The 18,161-nt window shown below is 29.8% G+C and overlaps 2 protein-coding genes across 2 annotated transcripts; both read left to right on the forward strand.

The window, feature by feature from the left end:
* The first annotated feature begins 289 nt into the window (after positions 1 to 289).
* LOC145742941 (protein NipSnap homolog 3A-like) lies at positions 290 to 2,710 on the forward strand. Its single transcript, XM_082560785.1, has 6 exons — positions 290 to 436; positions 574 to 823; positions 1,068 to 1,232; positions 1,493 to 1,642; positions 2,027 to 2,113; positions 2,191 to 2,710. The coding sequence occupies exons 1-6, from the start codon at positions 383 to 385 to the stop codon at positions 2,265 to 2,267; spliced, it is 783 nt and encodes a 260-aa protein (XP_082416911.1). The 5' UTR covers positions 290 to 382; the 3' UTR covers positions 2,268 to 2,710.
* A 2,628-nt stretch (positions 2,711 to 5,338) lies between these two features.
* LOC145742300 (uncharacterized) lies at positions 5,339 to 17,911 on the forward strand. Its single transcript, XM_082560083.1, has 28 exons — positions 5,339 to 5,471; positions 6,882 to 7,052; positions 7,252 to 7,309; positions 7,482 to 7,556; positions 7,674 to 7,835; positions 8,037 to 8,137; positions 8,349 to 8,515; positions 9,208 to 9,332; positions 9,548 to 9,631; positions 9,769 to 9,916; positions 10,058 to 10,175; positions 10,326 to 10,482; positions 10,713 to 10,830; positions 11,008 to 11,156; positions 11,244 to 11,392; positions 11,498 to 11,637; positions 11,741 to 11,875; positions 12,562 to 12,732; positions 12,864 to 13,089; positions 13,255 to 13,454; positions 13,516 to 13,619; positions 15,691 to 15,807; positions 15,978 to 16,142; positions 16,379 to 16,575; positions 16,659 to 16,828; positions 17,016 to 17,168; positions 17,320 to 17,507; positions 17,585 to 17,911. Exons 1-28 carry the CDS (start codon positions 5,390 to 5,392, stop codon positions 17,808 to 17,810), a joined length of 4,056 nt encoding a protein of 1,351 aa, XP_082416209.1. The 5' UTR covers positions 5,339 to 5,389; the 3' UTR covers positions 17,811 to 17,911.
* The last annotated feature ends 250 nt before the right edge of the window (positions 17,912 to 18,161 follow it).

Below are 18,161 nucleotides of genomic sequence, written 5' to 3' on the forward strand. Positions count from 1 at the left end.
GGTGAAATACTCACAACATCATTTGTAAAATTGCCTTTAAGAAATGTTATAAAAAATATGTCACCTTATATTCGCCCCTGTTATTCTAAAATCGTACACTAATAAGGTGAAATACTCACAACATCATGGACTAATACAAAATAAATCTTGTTAAGCTATTTTTTGCATTAACTTCCATTTACAATGCCGCAACACGACCTTTTTTCCGTTTTAGACCTGCACACCGTTAAGTCCACAATTTTGTTAAATAAATCAACATAGCTTTCTGTTTAAGAGCGCTACTAGCGAACAGTAAGTTGTTTTGATGTTTGTTTTGTTATGCGTTTCACGTGTCTGCTGTTTCAATTTTTAGATTTTAAAGGTTGTTGTAAAACAACTGAAAATGCTTCGAACGTTAAGTGTAGCTCAAACTGTAAGAAAATCTGCAATATCATGGGTAAATATTATGTATTTTAATAGTTTTATTGCAAAAAAACATGACAGAAAAACTAATTTCAGTACATGTTGCATGTCCATGGGCAATGGCCATAAATTTTTATATTTTTGCTTTTTGAAACAACGATTTTTTCACAGAATAGACCTGCTTTGTCATTGTTAAAAAGTGATAAAAGAGCATTTTCAAGTTCGGGCCAAGGTGTTGATCATGATAATACAAAAGTCTACGAGCTTCGGAAATACATCTTAAAACCAGATGCTGTAACACAAATGACAAAACTTACCAATGAATTATTTCATCTAAGAACCAAATACTCAAAACTAGTTGGTTTTTGGATGGTTGAGATTGGCAGTCATCTTAACCAGTCTGTTCACATTTGGGAATACGGTAATGTTTAGGTTTTTGTTTTTTCTTATTTGTAACTGCACATGTTTTGTTGGTTATATAGTAAAGACTTTTTGGTTGAAATCAAATAATTTAATAAGTTTTACTACATTTTATCTTGAATATCTTAAAACTAAGTTTTAATTATAATATTTTAGGTGCTTAACATTTTTGTTTTAAAATGATGTAACCAATAAAAAATCTATTATAGTTAGTTTTAAGTTTTATCATAACTATTTTTTTGAAGATAATTTGACACATCGAGCTGAAGTAAGACAAACATTAAGTCAAGATCAAAATTGGCTTGAACAATATGTTTCTAAGCTAACTACATCGTTAATTACCCAGGAAAACTCATTAATGTCAATGCCTTTCTGGTTTAACACAGTTAATGATGTTGAAAAACAAAATGGTAAGAAAATTATGTGGAGTAAATTACATAAAACCTTGTATGATAAAAAATCTAGCAGTATAATTACTGCCAATTATAATCTATATAATATCCCAAAATCACACAGACGACTCGAGATTGGGTCAGGGTAACAGATGTTACTCTATGTTTAGGTCGCGCATTTGACCTTCTTACATTGAGGATAAAGATATATATATACAAAAAAAAAATAAAAATAAACATGTGAAGATCAGTTGTTTAATTTATTTCTTTTGTAAAAGGGATTTATGAGCTAGCAAGTTATGACATGGTGTTAGGAGGACCTGCTGTGTGGGGTAAAAAGTTAAGAAAGTCAATTGAAGGTCATGCCAGGTTGGGATATTCAGATTTGATTGGGGTTTGGTATTCTGACATTGGAGATCACAACATAGGTATGTTTGACTTAAATCAAGTTGCTGTTTATTCAATAAAAATTATTTTAATAAATAAGCAAAAAATTGAAAGCAAGTTTGGTGTATATCTTACCGGAACACTTGCCACACTACTTAAGGTCCAGGTTCAATGTCCACTATCATGCTGTAGCGTTTTTGAGTACGGCGCTGTAAACAGTATGAACTCCTGCTGAGCCAGCAATTAATCAGCAGCATAATTATTAATTTTTTAAGGCTTTAGTGTGTTAAGCTAACAAAAGATATTTTTTTAATAACGAAAAGTCTATTGATACAATCTTTTTAAGGTAAGGTTAACAAGGAAAGCTGTTGTATATATGCCAGTTATTTTACATAGTTAAAAGGTTAATAAATATTGTATTTTAGTTAATGTGTTATGGAGATATGATTCATTATCAGCCAGAACTGAAGGAAGAATTAAAGCTCACCAGGATTCAGTTGTTGTAAATAAAGGTAAATTATATTTATTAGCTGTTAAAATACATACATTTAAAATTTGTTTATTAGATTTAATATTTTTTTTTTTTTAGTTCGAGACAATCTTGTTAATGTCAAACATCATTCTTCAATTCTTATTGCTCCTACAGCATGGTCTCCACTACAATGAACCTATAACTATAAACCATTTATATTAACATTTTTGTCATTATGGGTGCGAAAAAATTTGGTAATTAATTATACTTTAAATAATTTGTAACTAAAGTGATTTACATTATTTTAAATCGTTTTATAATGTAACTTATTTTTCAATTTAACTAGTTTGTGCCCTGGTAGAAATTGGTTGCATATGAAATTGATATAAAGGCAATATTAATTATGTTTAAAAATTTCTTCAATATTTTGGTATTTTGTTATTATTTAAGTTTATCTAACATCATTCTACAAAGCCTAATAAACTAACCATACTATACCATTTACGCATGCATTATAAATGTTTTTCTATTTTAAAATCAAATTTTTTAATTTTTTGTTTTGGTAAAACCACAACTGTGCAGTTTTGGTGCAATTTGTACTTTTCTGTAAGTCGTTAAAATAAAATCAACATATATAGTTGTCTTTCTTATGCTTTTAGTTAGTTATAAAAGTGCTTTTGCATTTTAGTTGGTTAACAGTGACATATAGTGTTTTGTTTTGCTGTGATATAAATTATTTTAAAACGTTGTCGCTAGCTGGTGTAATAAGGTCGGTTTCACGAAAAAAAAAATTTTGTTAACAACAAGTTATAAAACTCTAAAATACAAAAAAAATACAAATTTAACTATTTCTTTACAATAGGCCTAACTTCGATTTGTAATAGTGCATTTCAATGACGTAAACCGGCATCTCTTATAAATATAAATTGCCAATAAATGAGGTTTGAAAAAGGTCACCTATTTTTAACTGGAGTATCGTATATAATGACATTAAATTGCGATCTTGAGTTACGAAACTAATTATGCAAAAGGTATTCTCCAATCCCAATTATAGGACATCCCAACACAAATTACAAATGCGAATTTCTAATTTGCGTTCGTATCCGAGCGTTTGTAGTTGTATATTTTACTTCCAGCGATTAATAACAACATATTTTTAAGTGATAAGTTGATGAAATGAAATATATACAACAAATGAAATATATACAAGGGTTAGGTAGCATACCATATTTTTAAAGTTTAATTTCGTATAATTTTAAAACCTTTTTATTTTTATACATGTAATAAAAGGAAAATTTCCGAAGTGAATTTTTCATTGAAGTACCTTTAAAATAAAATTAACTTTCTCCTTTACGTGATATCGTCCTATGACATTCGTGACGTCATTGCTTTTCCCTTGCTCTTCGTTCGTCCGATGTAACTATCAAGTCAAATAATGATTTTAAACTATTTGGCTTTGTTTGATTTTTCTGATTGGCATTCCATGCATTAAAAGCAACGTTGTAAGTTCTCCGGGGATTTCCACTTGAAGCCCCAATGGGAGTAGAAAACTGCTGCTTCTACAATGGTGCTCTTATGCGTCTTTATCACTTTATGCAGTCAGCACCTTTAGTTAGTAGTAAAAGTACTTGGCAAAGCTGTAGACATCGTTTTAACGGATAAGCATTAATGTGTAGTTGGCGTTGCTCTGTACATCAGAAATTCCGACGTGCATACCAAAGTGTTTTCGCGAGTGTTTATCTCACAGTTTTTGATTGAAAGTTTCTTTTTTATTAAGTCGCACTTCATAAATAATTTCTGCGCGACTTATATTTTAAAATTACTGTATGTTGGAGTTCGCTTTGGTTTTAACCAAATAAGTGTTAGAGAAATCGTTAAAATTGATTGTAAAAATTAAATTATGAATGATAAAATCTAGCCAAGAAAGGTACGAAAAACTGTCAGGAATAAACAAAAATAGTTTTGGCAAAACGCTATTAACATTTCAAAAAATAGAATTCATTGATTTTATTTAAAACTGAACTATAGTTTATACGAACTTTAAATAAATGCAGTGCTGTTGATTTATTAAAAACGCGAATAAACAGGAAAAGGTCAAAATACTTGTACTAATAAATTATAATCACAACGCTAAACTAACTTGTTTTGGCATACCGATGCAAACTGTTGATAGGTAATAGTTTAATGTTATTACTTTGCGTTGGTTTTAAATAAAAACTTAAAATGTTGATTAATTGGTGGCCTTACGAATTAATCCCTTCAAATTATGATAACGATTTTTCGACTTATTTACAATTAAATAACTCTTAGAGATAAAACTTTACGTTTAAGGAATTTGTGCACGTGAATATTTACCGTCTAGTTTATGACTTGCGAAATAAAGTAAGTGCGTTTTACGAGAGTAAAAACGTAGAGTTGTTTCGCCAAAAGCGAGTAAGTTTTTACATAGAAGGCTACATGAGAAATGCTGTTTGTTTGTGGCGTTTTCTGTTTTGTATTATTAATGGATTTTTGTTGTAATAAGTTTAGGCTTTTCGGAAACCTTATAGACCGGTGTGAAAAAAAACTGCAGTTAATTAAAGAAATGAAATTTTATCTTAAATATACGGAGTTAAAGTAGAAGAGGTTTCAGGTAAATTAAAAATCATTCACAGGTTTCGGCAAATTAGTGTCAAAAGCCTTCTAGGAATGATAAATTGACTATTTTAAACGCTGCAAGTCGTATCAAATCGATTTGGTTTTAAAAATCTCCAGCTGCAACGAAAATATCTTATCAGAAGCGTTTAAAAGCAAAGGCGACAGGTTATAGGATTAGTTAAGAATGTGCGAAGGTGAAAATTTCTCTATAAATTATGGACTTCTTTTGAGGATAATGCGAAATAAAGTCTAATATGTACAAATCAATATATATTTGACCGAACTAAATTCACATACCATCTGTTAGGTTTAGGGATGTGGAAATTATAATAATTATGCCACAAGTATCAGAGTTATAAATTTTCATTTTAGTGTATGTGGGATACAATTTGAAAAGACATTTTTAGCGAAAAAATAGTTTTTTTAACAGTGTTAGCTCTTGTACAAATAATATATCTTATCAATTTTGTGATACTAAAAGAGATTTAATCAGTTGAAGATTTTAGCTTTCGTTTATTGGACTTGAGGGAGCTATTTATTGATTTTGAGCTGCTAAAATAGCAAATAATTACGAAACAAATTTTTTCACGGTTATTTTACTTAATAATAATAGGTTTTAATGTTTTAGAAAAAATAGAAATGTATATAATTTATTTCTAAGTCTGAATATTGTATAAAAATGAACTTTCGTGCTATCTGCATTGTTTATTATGGCATTTTGTCTCTCACACGATCTCAAGCAGTCAACACAACAAATTACGGTAGGTAAAAACTTGTAAGTCGATATTAATACTTGATTAACATTAAAAAAACAAGGTTTTCATTGTGCACATATGATTCTATGTGTATTGACCCAAAATTCTATAATTTTTATATCGCTTGTTTTGCCTACATGTAGGTCCGGCTAAAATCTCTCAGCTATTTGCCCATAATCGGGTTACATAGCTTGTAGTTCTACAAGCAGTTAAATTGTAAATAATATCGCAATTTCCTCGTTTGATATTATAAGGTTGCAAGCAAATTACAAAAACAACTAAAGTTCAAAATAACACGTGGTCATGTTCAAATTTTGCGGTTAATCTGAGCTCAATTACGGAGTTATTTTTCACTACAACACGCAAAAGAAGACCATAATGTTAGAAATCTTTAAAACAGTTGTAATGATTTTTATGTACTCATTTAATATTATTTAGAAGGGATTTTATTCTAATGAGTTCGTTAAACTAATGGTCTTTGTTTTAATTATTAAAATGGTACAGTCAAAATCGCTTTTTTTTGTACATGCAATAAAAAATAATAACCAAAACAAGATTTTATTTAATACACAAGTTAGTGTTGCCATTGATATTTGATATACAGATAAAATCAGCGCGCTTTTCAAAAGAAATTATTTTGTAACAAAAGTTATATTTACAAAATGCTGTGTGGAAAAATAACTATTTATTCAACCTCATTTACTGGACAAAGGTTATTGACATTTCGTATTTTACAATAGCTTTTTGTTACCAAAGTTTTCTTTTTGCGAAGATTTACCTGACTTGATCTTTACTTTAACTGCAGTGTTGATGTAAATGCTTCAAATGTCGTGGATGACAGAAAATAAATCGTAAACTATTATTATAATTCAAAAATGTTAGACCATCTTTTTTTGTAAGTTAATGAATGGTTTTACTTTTTTTATTGGGAACATTTTTTTTGATGAAATAAAATATGTTAAACTTAACTGCAAGTAAAGCGCCGAGAGAGTTATTCAAATTATATTTTTTCGTTATCGCCCAAATCGCTATTTTATTCCCGAAATTTGATTAAAAAGCTTATTAATAAAACATTCGAGCGCCTACCTATGTTTATTATATCATTTCGTTAAAAATAGTTTTGCAATGTTATTTTGGCGTTTTATGATAATTAATCTTTGCATATTTTATAAGGCATAGGAAATCGAAAACTAAAAAAAAAACAATTTTTTTTTCGGTTTTAATACCTAAGATAATGGCTAGGTAGATCACTACTGGTGGTTTAATCTCATTTTTAAACATTAATATTTCCCGGTTGAATATAATTCTTTGTTCTTTTTATTTCTGTGTTAATGCATATAAATATAAATCACTTATAATTAAATCACGAGCAGCACGGTCTTAAACAAGCCAACACTCATGTTGTTTACGTCGCAGATTACGTCAAGAGTGACGTAGGCACTTGCGTCGACGTCGGTCACGTGTGTGCGTACTGGGAGTTCTCATGCGGAGATGGGACTTGTGTGAGTTTTCGGAGATTTTGTGACGGATTTGTGGATTGTGGAAATGGGATGGACGAAAAGGAATTAAGCGATAATAACAACACTGGTAAAACATGTAATTAAATTCACGGATTTAAAGGCAAAATACTTAAAAATAAAGGTTGTCTATTACACTTTTTAAATGTGTGAATTATCAGTTTTGTCCGTATTTTTAAAATACGTCTAACTTTGTGATTTATCTTAGGACTAAAATTTAAAATATTTTGTTTATCCTGATCTTAATCTTAACATTTTTTCTATTCTAGAAATAAGTTGCAACAACATTTTAAACGAGCAACATAAAAGCTGCGTTCTTCCGCAACGGTAAGCTCCGTTAAAGATCAATTAATAACATCCCCAATGTAAATATAGCCGGGCTTGCCTGATAACCTATAACCTAAAAGACTTTGCAATAGGATTTAAATTATTACTCGTTGCTAAACTATTTGTTTCCCCTTTTTTTGTTAGTGTGAATAAATAAAATGTTCATGTATAGATATGCATGTGACAGTATACCGCACTGTGAAAGTGGAATAGACGAAAGCAAACAAATTTGCGGAACAAAAAATAGGTAACTTTTTTAAATTAATATTTTTGTGCCTTTGCTAATTAAATTTAAATAACATACCAGACCGCTTTCTAATATATTTGACCGCTTTGTATATATAATTTTTTTACAATTGGGTAGATATACTCCAAAGTGTTTATCAGCATCGATTCGATCTTGTGTAAACAACATTGTACTTCAATGTCCTGAATGTGATCAACTTACTGAGAGAGCGACTACGGGCGGTTATGTTAAATTTGTCGGGAATGATAGCAACCATCACTGTGCTTCTGTTATTTATAGGTTAGTTTTTTAATATATTTCAAGTTTAAATTAAGATTAATTTTTTTGCAAAAATTTGTATTTAGTTTGCAATTAATCAAATGTTTTTAAATTTTATTAATTTTTTTTTGAAGTGAACTATAGTTAAACTTACACAATTTCAAAATCTACAAAATTCTGCTTTTTCGAATTAAAAACATCATTTGTTTAATTAAATATCAGGTGTAAAACTTCGGGCAAATGTTTGAACGCCACACAGTTTTGTGATGGAGTGATAGATTGTGAAGATGGTAGTGATGAAATAACTGATATTCAATCTGAAGGTAAAAATAAATGTTTTAGTTTATTTTAATTTAGTTAACTACAAATTAATTTAGTTAACAAATTAATAATTTTGAACCAGTAATAAAGTTTGATTTTAAGTTTAAAAAAATAAAAAAGATATTACATTCGACTAAACATGGCCGTTTGATTTCTGTATGTTATAATTTTTACAGAATATTAAACAATCTTCATATAAATTTTATTGTACAGATACAGGTATATTGTGCAGTAACAAATGGAATTATGTGAATAAACAATGTCTATTACGTCATGAGTTTATGTGTGATGGGATTGATCATTGTGAAGGTAGAGTCGACGAATGTCAGGCGGGTTGTCATTTTTCTTATACTTGCAACAACGGAAAATGCTTACCTAGGGTAATTTCGCTTTATAAATTAAAATTAAATGAATTTTTATTATTCTTTTTTTTTAAATGACGTTTCTGGCATTCGATTTTCGGTAAAATGGTTTTCGGTAATTCGATTTTTTTGTAAATGATTTTTAAATTATTAAATAACATTATGAACGTGTATAGGTTTTTATAACAAACATTTTAATAGTTTTTAAAATTTTTATTTATAAATTAAATTTACTAAGCAACCATATTAGACTAGATGGTAAATTTACTAATCTTACTTTTGTTAGTGGGTAATAAATTTCAATTGATTAAATTTAATAGGTCAAATAAAGTGGCAAGGTTAAATTTAAATTACTTTAAAAATCAATATATTTAAATATAACATGAGTGTAATATGTTGGTTAACCTTTCCAGGTGAGTTTTCCAAGTAAATATGAACATTTTTTCGTACTTTTTTTCAAACACAACTAATTTTTTTTAACTACAATTGACACATCCTTTTTATTTTAAGACTTTCTATTAAATATTTAAAATAAATATTTTTTTATTTATTGTATAATTAAAAATGGCACGGGGAATTTTTACTTGTCAATATAAAAAATAATATAATCTTGCATTATTTTCAATTTTAAATGGCATTGGAATTTTTAATTAAAGTCGTGCAAATTGGATTAGAATTTTGTGTAAACTTTTTGTATTAAATTTAAATAGAAAGCCCCTGAGTATTTATTAGATGGAAGAGACGACTGTGGCGACAATTCTGACGAATGTGGTCATGGTAGTAATATCACAACTTTTATTTGTGCTGATAACATTACTTGTATTGCACTCGACAGGTAAGTTGTTTACATGAAGATGATGTTGTTTATAAACCTAAAAATCAGGTTTTGTATATACTCTGAGTTTTTTTTTGTGTTTTTGTAAAAACACTTCACACGAAGTGTTTGGATGATATTAAATGACATGCTATTTTGCTTGAAAACTAGATTTTGTTTTGGTAAATCTTTAAACCCAGTAACATGACAAAGCTTGTTTGTTTTATTGTTATAAGGTTTTGTGATGGCCGAATAGATTGCCCAGATGGAAGCGACGAAATAACTAACCGAACTGAAGATCAAGTAATGTGCAACAATATGTAAGTTATAACAAATCTTTAATTTTAAAAGCATTTGAAATATAAACACACTTAACACTTTCTTCTACTTTTTGTTTGTATTACAAAATATAAGGGAACTTTGTGTTACAATTTAAATTTATTTATTTTTATTTTAGAGGTGGTTCGTTGGACTTGAAATGTGCTCTACCGAGTAGATATGTATGTGATGGTCGTATTCAATGCTCTGATCACAGTGACGAATATAACTGCAACAACACTACCATGTTTAAATGCCCAAATCATAAATTGGTCAACCATCTAAAAGTAAATTGTTTAGTATTTGTTTTTTTAGTATGTTTGAGCAGGTTTTAAAAAGAAGAATAATATATGGGTTAAGTTCAAAGCACAAAAAAATTAAAAAATTTTTTTTCTACAAAGTATTTACTAAAATACTCGTTGAATTAGGTTTGTGACTATCGGGATCATTGTGGAGATTCTTCAGATGAGTGCACGGAAGGTTGTAATAAAACTTTTACATGTCCTTTCAATGGAAAATGCATAGCGTTTTCACGATTTTGTGATGGTAAGAAAAGTTTTTTAAAATAATAAAAATTTTATACAAAAGTCTAAGCAGACTTTTTATTTAAAAAAAATGAGACATTTTAAAGGCATTTTTTATAGAAAAATAACTTTTTTATAATTTAAAACAATATGAAAATTGATAACTTTGCAGGAGTTGATGATTGTGGAGATGGAAGTGACGAAATATTAGACACAAATAATGTAACATATGGTGGAATTATGTGTGAAAACAGGTGGAATAAGTGTTCAAGAAAGTGTGTCCTACCTTCCATGTACGTGTGTGATGGGCAAGAACATTGTTTTAATAGGTGAGGTTTTTTAATTTTATATCTTGTTAAATTGCTTTTTAAAACTTTTTTAAAATCTATTTAAATTAAGTTGTATTAATTAAGATCTTGATTAATAATATATTGTGTGTGTATTATAATATTAGTTTTATGTTTAATTTTGTTCAAAAATATTATGATTTGAAAAAAAGAAATTTGCTTATAAGTTTATATTTCACAAAAAATTTCACTTTGTATATTTGTTCACATAGAACAGATGAGTGCGTTAACGGGTGTAACAAATCATTCTTCTGTGACGATGGTGAATGTTTGGCAAGAGATGTTTTCTGTGATGGGAAATTTAATTGTAAAGATAAAAGTGACGAAAAGGTAGAATATTAGTAATCCAATTTATTACGTTTGTTAAATATAATAGCATTAGCATAAGTTTAAGTCTTTTATTTCAATATTTTTCTGGTTCTACCAAAGCGCTACATTTATACTTGAATGTTTAATAAAGATCTTACTGTCCATACAAATTAGATGTAAATTATTTTGTATTTGTAGGTCACTGGTCCTGGATTTAAATGTGACGTCAGAACATCTTCTTCTGATCAGGTTTGTGTACTTCCACAAAGGATGATAAACGACGGAATAGAGGATTGTAGACTAGTTGATCAATCCGATGAATGCATCGGAAAATCAACTTGCTTTAGGTTTACATACTATTGTAGTTAAAACATTTAGATTCATTTTATTAAAATAAGTAATATAATTAAATGTTAATGGTTTTCACTCTTTAGATGCTTGACTGGAAATATATTGATTTCGTTTAAACAAATTTGTGATGGAATATTTGACTGTCCAGACCTGTCCGACGAATGTTTGTGCGAAAGTAAAACAACTAACTCAAACACAACCGCGATTTGTAACAGCATATCTTTTAGGAAAGGTAAAATCCCAAGGAAAATTTATTAACTTACTTTTTAACATATATTTTTAGCTTTTTAATAAGGAAACATTTATAGTGTTTATTTATCGATTCAAATTTTTGTAGAGCCGTGTGCAGATTGTTCGCCCGTATATTTGTCATGTGACCAAGATCGTACGATTCTCGGAATGGAACAGGTTTGTGATGACGTTATCGACTGCAACGATGGGAGCGACGAGGCTGCATGTTCTAATTCACCTCTTGAGGTAAACTGACAAAAAATTGCAAGCATTTATAATACAAACTTTTATGTTTTTCTTCGGCAACGTTGATCGTAATAAAGTATTAATTTTATTGCAATTTTTCTAGATACAAAAGCACGTGACGCCGAAGAATTTTAATTGTAAATATGCATCGAGCGATGAATTTGCATGGGCAAGGGAATGCGACGGAATTCCTGAGTGTTTGGATCTTGAAGATGAATGTTCAGGAATTTCATCGGGGGTAACAATTTTAAAACTGTTAATTGAATTATTAATAACTATTAGAAATAATTAAATTAAACAAAGTAGGTTTGTGCACAAAAAAAATCTTAATCTACGTAGCAAAAAAATAAATTAAATTAAAAATCAATTTACGATTTTTTTTTTAATTTATAAAATAAAATATATTTTAAGTGGCTAATATCCCGTTTAACTGTTTTTGGTTTACAAAGTTATTTTAATATTGGGCAATCAAAGTCAAACGTTTTTGTATTCTCGTTCCTCAGGGACTGCTTGTAGGTCGAGATATTTTAAGCCGCTGATTAAATAATAAGACCGCACGAAATTAGCTCGCAATTGAAGTAATAGTAAGTGTACATGTCCGCTTGCAAAACAATTTAGGTCGCAAACTGCAGCTCAATACATTCTTGACCTAGCCGCGCGACTATAAGCCTCCATTAAAAAGCCAGTAATTGAATTTAGATCGGGTTCAACTGAGCTATGGTCGCGTAATCCTTCCAACAAGTTGATTTAATTAATTTTAAACTTCAAATGAACTTGCGTGGTGACTGTGCAGCTTAAACTAGCTTAGTTATGCGTGTACTTCTATTTATTGATAAACGTGAACACGTAGCTGCATTTTTTAAATATTTTTGCTACATTTTTTAAATTTTTATTTTTTTTATAATTTTTTATTTTTTGTTTTAGCATACGAAACGACATAGAACTAAGTTACCGCTTAATTCTGGCACCAAATTACCGTTAAGCGAACTGAAATGTGGAACTCAAACTTCAGAGTTATGTTCTTTGCTTGGATTTAATATTTTCGGAGTTTACAGTTGTCCTAATCAGCCGAGAGTGCTTCTACCGTCATATATGGTGAATATAAATTTCAGTTTTTAAAAACACGTCTTGTTTTAAAAGTTTTTGGCTTATAAGATTTTGAATAGTTTTATCTGCTTTAACAATCTGCTTAAAATATTTTAAAAACAATTTTATTATATGGTTAGATATGCGACGGAGAAGAACACTGCTCCGATTCGACTAATACTAGTTTTGCTCACCTTAAAGAAATTCGGACATGGAGTGACTTTAGCGTGGACGAAAAATACTGTCGAGGTCGAAGGTGGTTATGTCACAAAAGCCGTCCGGTAGATGGGAGTAAAGTGTCGATACTAGAAAGTAGATTGTGTGATGGAAATATCGACTGTGAGATGGAAGAAGACGAATCGCAAGGTGTGTTTGCAATACAAGGGTTTTATATATTTGGTTAATTTGCACAATTAAAATTAAGAGATAGCGGTTGCTTAAATCACTTATATAATCCTCATAATAGATAAATAAATATATAACAAAATGAGGTACTTTGTAATTTCTAAGACTCAAATGTTATATTTTTAGACCAATGTCTACATCTGAAACCGAATCGTTTTTACTGCGAAACGCGTCCACCTATTTCCTTATCGTCGATGAAGGATCCCCTGTACGTAATGACGTCATCAATGTTTAACGGAAAAGACGACTGCTGGGACGGAAGTGACGAATGTCCCTCTTATTGGATGAAAGACAATCCTTTTTCATCACGTTTTCAAATGATTAAGGTATAAGAGAATAAATTGTTTTGTTTTTTATAGAAACCAAATTTGTTTAACATGTTTTTAGAATTCCATACTGAGTGGATTTATTTGGTTGATGTCTTTAATGGCACTGGTCGGTAACTTTGTGGTTCTTATTCATACTGCTAAAAGGTTGACCACCGATAGAAGGTTTGTAATTCAGTAATTAACCACTAACTTGGTTTGTTAAAGCCCCTGGGACATGCATTTTGCAAACGTTAGTAAAAGTATATTTTTGCATTTGCGACAAAAGTTTATATTTTTTTGTAATTTATTTACAAAAAATATCTTAATTTTATTTCAGTTTTGGAAAGTTACAGTAATTTAAAAATAAATACTGTTAAAATCCCACGAACCGTTGTGAATTTACTTGTGACGTCAGAAGTGGCCTAACGTGGCCATTTTGGAAAGAATTTTTTTTTTGATTTAATCGCGTGTGCAGAAATATTTTTATTTTATCGGCGTTAATATGTTTTGCCAAGAAGAAAGCAAATATGATTCAGTTTTTTTTAATGAATCTTTTTTGGAAAATGGAACTTTTATTTAATATATGTTATAACCCGAGTATTTTGACGCCGAATTGGGAAGGGTAAACAAATCTGATATTGTTAGTACACACGTTTTTGAGGACTTTAAATCAAGTTTGCGTGAAGGCAGGCTGTAAAATACGAACTAGTAAGATGTTTATAATATATGTGAACTTATTCAAAATACTTAAATCAGTTAAAATAAATACAAATTATAAGTAGCTCCTGCTTTTTAAGAAACAATTTAAAACATATTTAGTATCACTTAGCCTTACTGCTAAACAGCGAAGCTAGACCGTCTTTTTTGTTTTTTTATTTATTTAATAATAAGTTTTTATGTAAATAAAATGCCATGTGACAACTGGGTTTCTATAAGTTCCGTTTTCCAATCAGTATGCTGTAGGGAAATTAGAAAACTGAACAGTAAGACAACGGTGCTTGCTTGCAAAACTGCTCACCTAGGCTTTAAAGGTGTTTGCCTTAATCAATGGGTTTTAGAAACAGCCTATTTGGTTTAGAACAAAATTATAGTGTCGTGCAATTAAGGAATCTTATCACAAGTTAGTTTTTAATTTAGATTTATTTAAAAGAATGCTTTATCCTTTTTTTTACTAATTATTAGAAGTATAGGCATGTGGCCTACTGACAACTTATGCGATGGGGTTAGGGCTATTTAAAAAAGATCTTAGAGTTATTAAAAGAAATAATAAAACACGAAGATGTTTGAAATATTAACATAAATATTTAGAAAAAAGGGAATTTTACAACGTGATGATGTTTGCCACTCTTTTAAAATCGTATCGTTTGCACAAACTGAATCTTTTGACGCACAATTTTTGATTCCCGGGAATTCGTGGAAACTAAACATTTTGCCCCTAATGCATCAGCATTCTTACGGCCCCCGACCAGATATGTTTCCACTGTATTTTTTTCAGTTTTTAATAAATACAAAATATTTAAACAGAACTTTTTAAATTTAGACTAAATAGGGTACTTTTTTGCCATGACTCTTAATATTTTGTCCTCTGCGTATTTCTTTGTTATTATTGTTAACGTCACAAAGGATTTGTTGTGACAATTTTAATATTTTCGAGTAGCTTATATTTTTTTGTTTTTTACTTCACGTTGAACAAACTATTTCTATACGTAACCAAAACTTACAATTTTGCGTAAATGTAATAAATACAAGATAACAAACTTTAAAATCAATCATTTGCCAACTTTTGTTATTTGTAAACTGCGCAATTGTACAATTACGCTCCGTTTTGAATAAAAATGTGCGCACGCACTACTAATAAGATTTGTAATGCTTTTTTACCATATACGATATTATTTTTGTAGGCAAAGCTTAGCCGAGTTACAAATTAAACATTTTGTTGAAAAACACATAAAATATTTGATTAAAAATACGTTTAAAGTTAAAATAAACACAGTGCAAACAGCAAAATATTTGCTATTTTTAGGCCTAAGGGCTACCTCTGACGTCACAATGGATTTGTTAGGATTTTAGTGTAGTACGATTTCAACCGCTCCTAACTTTATAAAAACACGTCATAACAAAATTTTTTTTCTAAATTTTTTTTTTCGAAGACCCAACGACTTTATCAAAGTCAAGTTACTTTATGATGTCCCAGGCGCTAGCCTTATTTATAAGAACTTATTTATTTCTTTGATTGTGTTATTTTTGTTTTTAGAATATCTCCAATGATGAGAAACAACTTGGTCCTTGTGTTTAATCTTGCCTTAGCCGATTTTTTGATGGGGATATACTTGTTTGCTCTGGCTGTTCAAAACGTTGCTACAAGCAGAAGGTATTTCTATATTAGAACGTCAATTGCCTTTTTTAAAACAAAAGTTAAAACTATTTGTATATATTTAAAACAGGCGTTGTACTCTATTAAGATCTTCACAAAAACTGTATTAAAGGGCTTTAATGTAAAATTTCCACGATTTATTAAGAGTTTAAACTTTTCTTGTTTAGATATTGTAGTATTGATCATGAATGGCGCTCAAGTGAAAGATGTGAAGACTTTGGTACGATTGCAGTAATATCTATTCAATCTTCTGTGATAATCCTCATTATACTCACTTCGTTTCGTGTGGCGGCAGTATTAAGACCTTTTAAGGCCGATGGTATTTATGCAAGGTAAACGTCTTACTTTATTTTATATAACTGCAGTCAAAGCAAATAGGTTTAGCTTTAAAGTAGAAATGTCAGTATAAGCAAAAATGAGATCTAAAAAAGTCATCAGTTGTGTTTTAATTTTTTTGTTTTGGGACCATATTACATGTTGGAGGTTTTTAATGGTAACCATGCTAACTGGGTTAAACTTTTTATAGTTCAAGAAAGGCATATGTTAAATTCTGATACACTTTTTACAGATATACGTTTGCTGTAGTTTTGGCAGCATGGTCAATTTCGTTCGGGTTGGCATTAATCCCGAGAATGGAAATTTTTGAAGATTATTTTACATCTTCCGCTTATATTTCTTCAAACATTGATTTTTTTGAAACAAATTCTCCGTCAAAAGAAGCCTTGGTGCGCTTTGTTAAAATATTAACAACTTTAAAATATGGCGGTAAGTTTATTCGGTTTACATTGTTTAAAATTCAGAAGCTCTTAATAATTTAAAGCAATAACTTTAAAGTATTATTAACACAGGCCTAAATGGAACATTACATATACCACAAATGTCTGATGACATGACTTGGGCTACTATTCGTAAATCTTTGGAAGAATATTATCCACATTACTGGCCTGACTTTAAAATTCAAGGATATTTCGGTTACTATAGTGACAATGCTGTTTGCTTGCCAAAAATGTTTGTACAGGTAAGTAAAATTACAACGCTCGATGTTGTTTTGAAATTATAAAATATAGGGACTTGCTATAACTAATACCTAAACTTATCCTACGAATTAAGCTTTACACCAACTATAAATGCTGTATTACACTTAAACTTTAATATAATTAACATCAAACTTTAAGATTTTTTAAACTAATTTACTTTTAATTTAGATGGGAGATATGTCGTGGGAATATTCATTTGGAATGATGTTGTTCGATTTTTTTGCTTTTGTGTATGTGATGTCTTCTTATTTAGTTATCTATAGAGACGCCAGTCAGTCTGTTGCCAGGAGTGGAACTGACATCGAAAATAAAACCATGCAGGTAACATTTAACACAGGGTTATTATCAAATAACACAGTTTGGCACTAAGTTGACCAATCTTAATTTGTGTTTGACCAATCTTAATTTGTGTTAAGTCAAAACTATTTTATAAAGGTTACCTTACATTGCTAAAAAGTTTTGTTTTTTACAGGCACGAATAACCAGACTTGTACTTACCGACTTTATATGCTGGGGTCCGGTATGTATTATGGCTTTACTTAAACTTACTGGCGTAGATATATCACCATTCGCTTATGCCTTTTCGGCAGTGGTTTTACTTCCTATCAACAGCGCACTTAACCCAATCCTCTATTCTAACGTGCGGGGTGTACTGTACAGGTAGTGTATTAGTATTTTTTTGAAGTTTGGATTTGGCTGAGATTAAAACTAAATTTTATACATAAATTATCTTCTAGAAGTTGCATTAAACCGTTTCGAAACTTTATGCGAAAAAGAGCCCAACTGCCAAGAACCTGGGTTAGGCAGCGCAGTGTTTACAGCCGTGGTTCTCTTGCTACAACTCTTAGTGCTAATTACACAAACATTTCACCGGACGTCGGGGTCAGTGATCATAGAACAAGTAGTTTTTCTTTTCCTAACAACCCGACCTGTGTGGTCAACAGCAATACAACTAGGCTGTAGTCTGTATTTGATAAAATACAGGTTAAATTTTAGTTCCTGTAAAAGCGCATGCATACTACTTTTTTATTGTTGTGAGTAAGCCAAGAGGAAAAAGGAGAAAATAGTGCGTATTCTAAACATTAGGGATATTAATCAAATAGTATGGAATTTTGAGTTTTTATTCGTCAGATGAAAAAAACTTAAAATGTACCTCATGCTTAAATTGTTGCATAAAAAAATATTAACTTTCACCAGTATTATTCGCACAAGTTCAAGTATTATTTGTATGTTTTTTTTAACAATCGTACTAATTATTTATTCTTATTGTGAAAAAAAAACAAGTTAAAATCTCAATTTTTGCACTTGTGTGAT

The sequence above is a fragment of the Corella eumyota genome, chromosome 2 (genome assembly GCF_963082875.1).
Source record: "Corella eumyota chromosome 2, kaCorEumy4.1, whole genome shotgun sequence".
Taxonomy (NCBI): Eukaryota; Metazoa; Chordata; class Ascidiacea; order Phlebobranchia; family Corellidae; genus Corella; species Corella eumyota.

Bases quoted from the DNA above. Each gene is read 5' to 3' on its own strand.
- LOC145742941 (XM_082560785.1), top strand. From the start codon at position 383: ATGCTTCGAACGTTAAGTGTAGCTCAAACTGTAAGAAAATCTGCAATA. The intron at 1,233-1,492 runs GTAAGAAAATTA...CTTTTGTAAAAG, and splicing joins TGATGTTGAAAAACAAAATG to GGATTTATGAGCTAGCAAGT. The intron at 1,643-2,026 runs GTATGTTTGACT...ATTGTATTTTAG, and splicing joins CATTGGAGATCACAACATAG to TTAATGTGTTATGGAGATAT.
- LOC145742300 (XM_082560083.1), top strand. From the start codon at position 5,390: ATGAACTTTCGTGCTATCTGCATTGTTTATTATGGCATTTTGTCTCTC. The intron at 11,876-12,561 runs GTAACAATTTTA...TTTTTGTTTTAG, and splicing joins GTTCAGGAATTTCATCGGGG to CATACGAAACGACATAGAAC. The intron at 13,455-13,515 runs GTATAAGAGAAT...ACATGTTTTTAG, and splicing joins CACGTTTTCAAATGATTAAG to AATTCCATACTGAGTGGATT.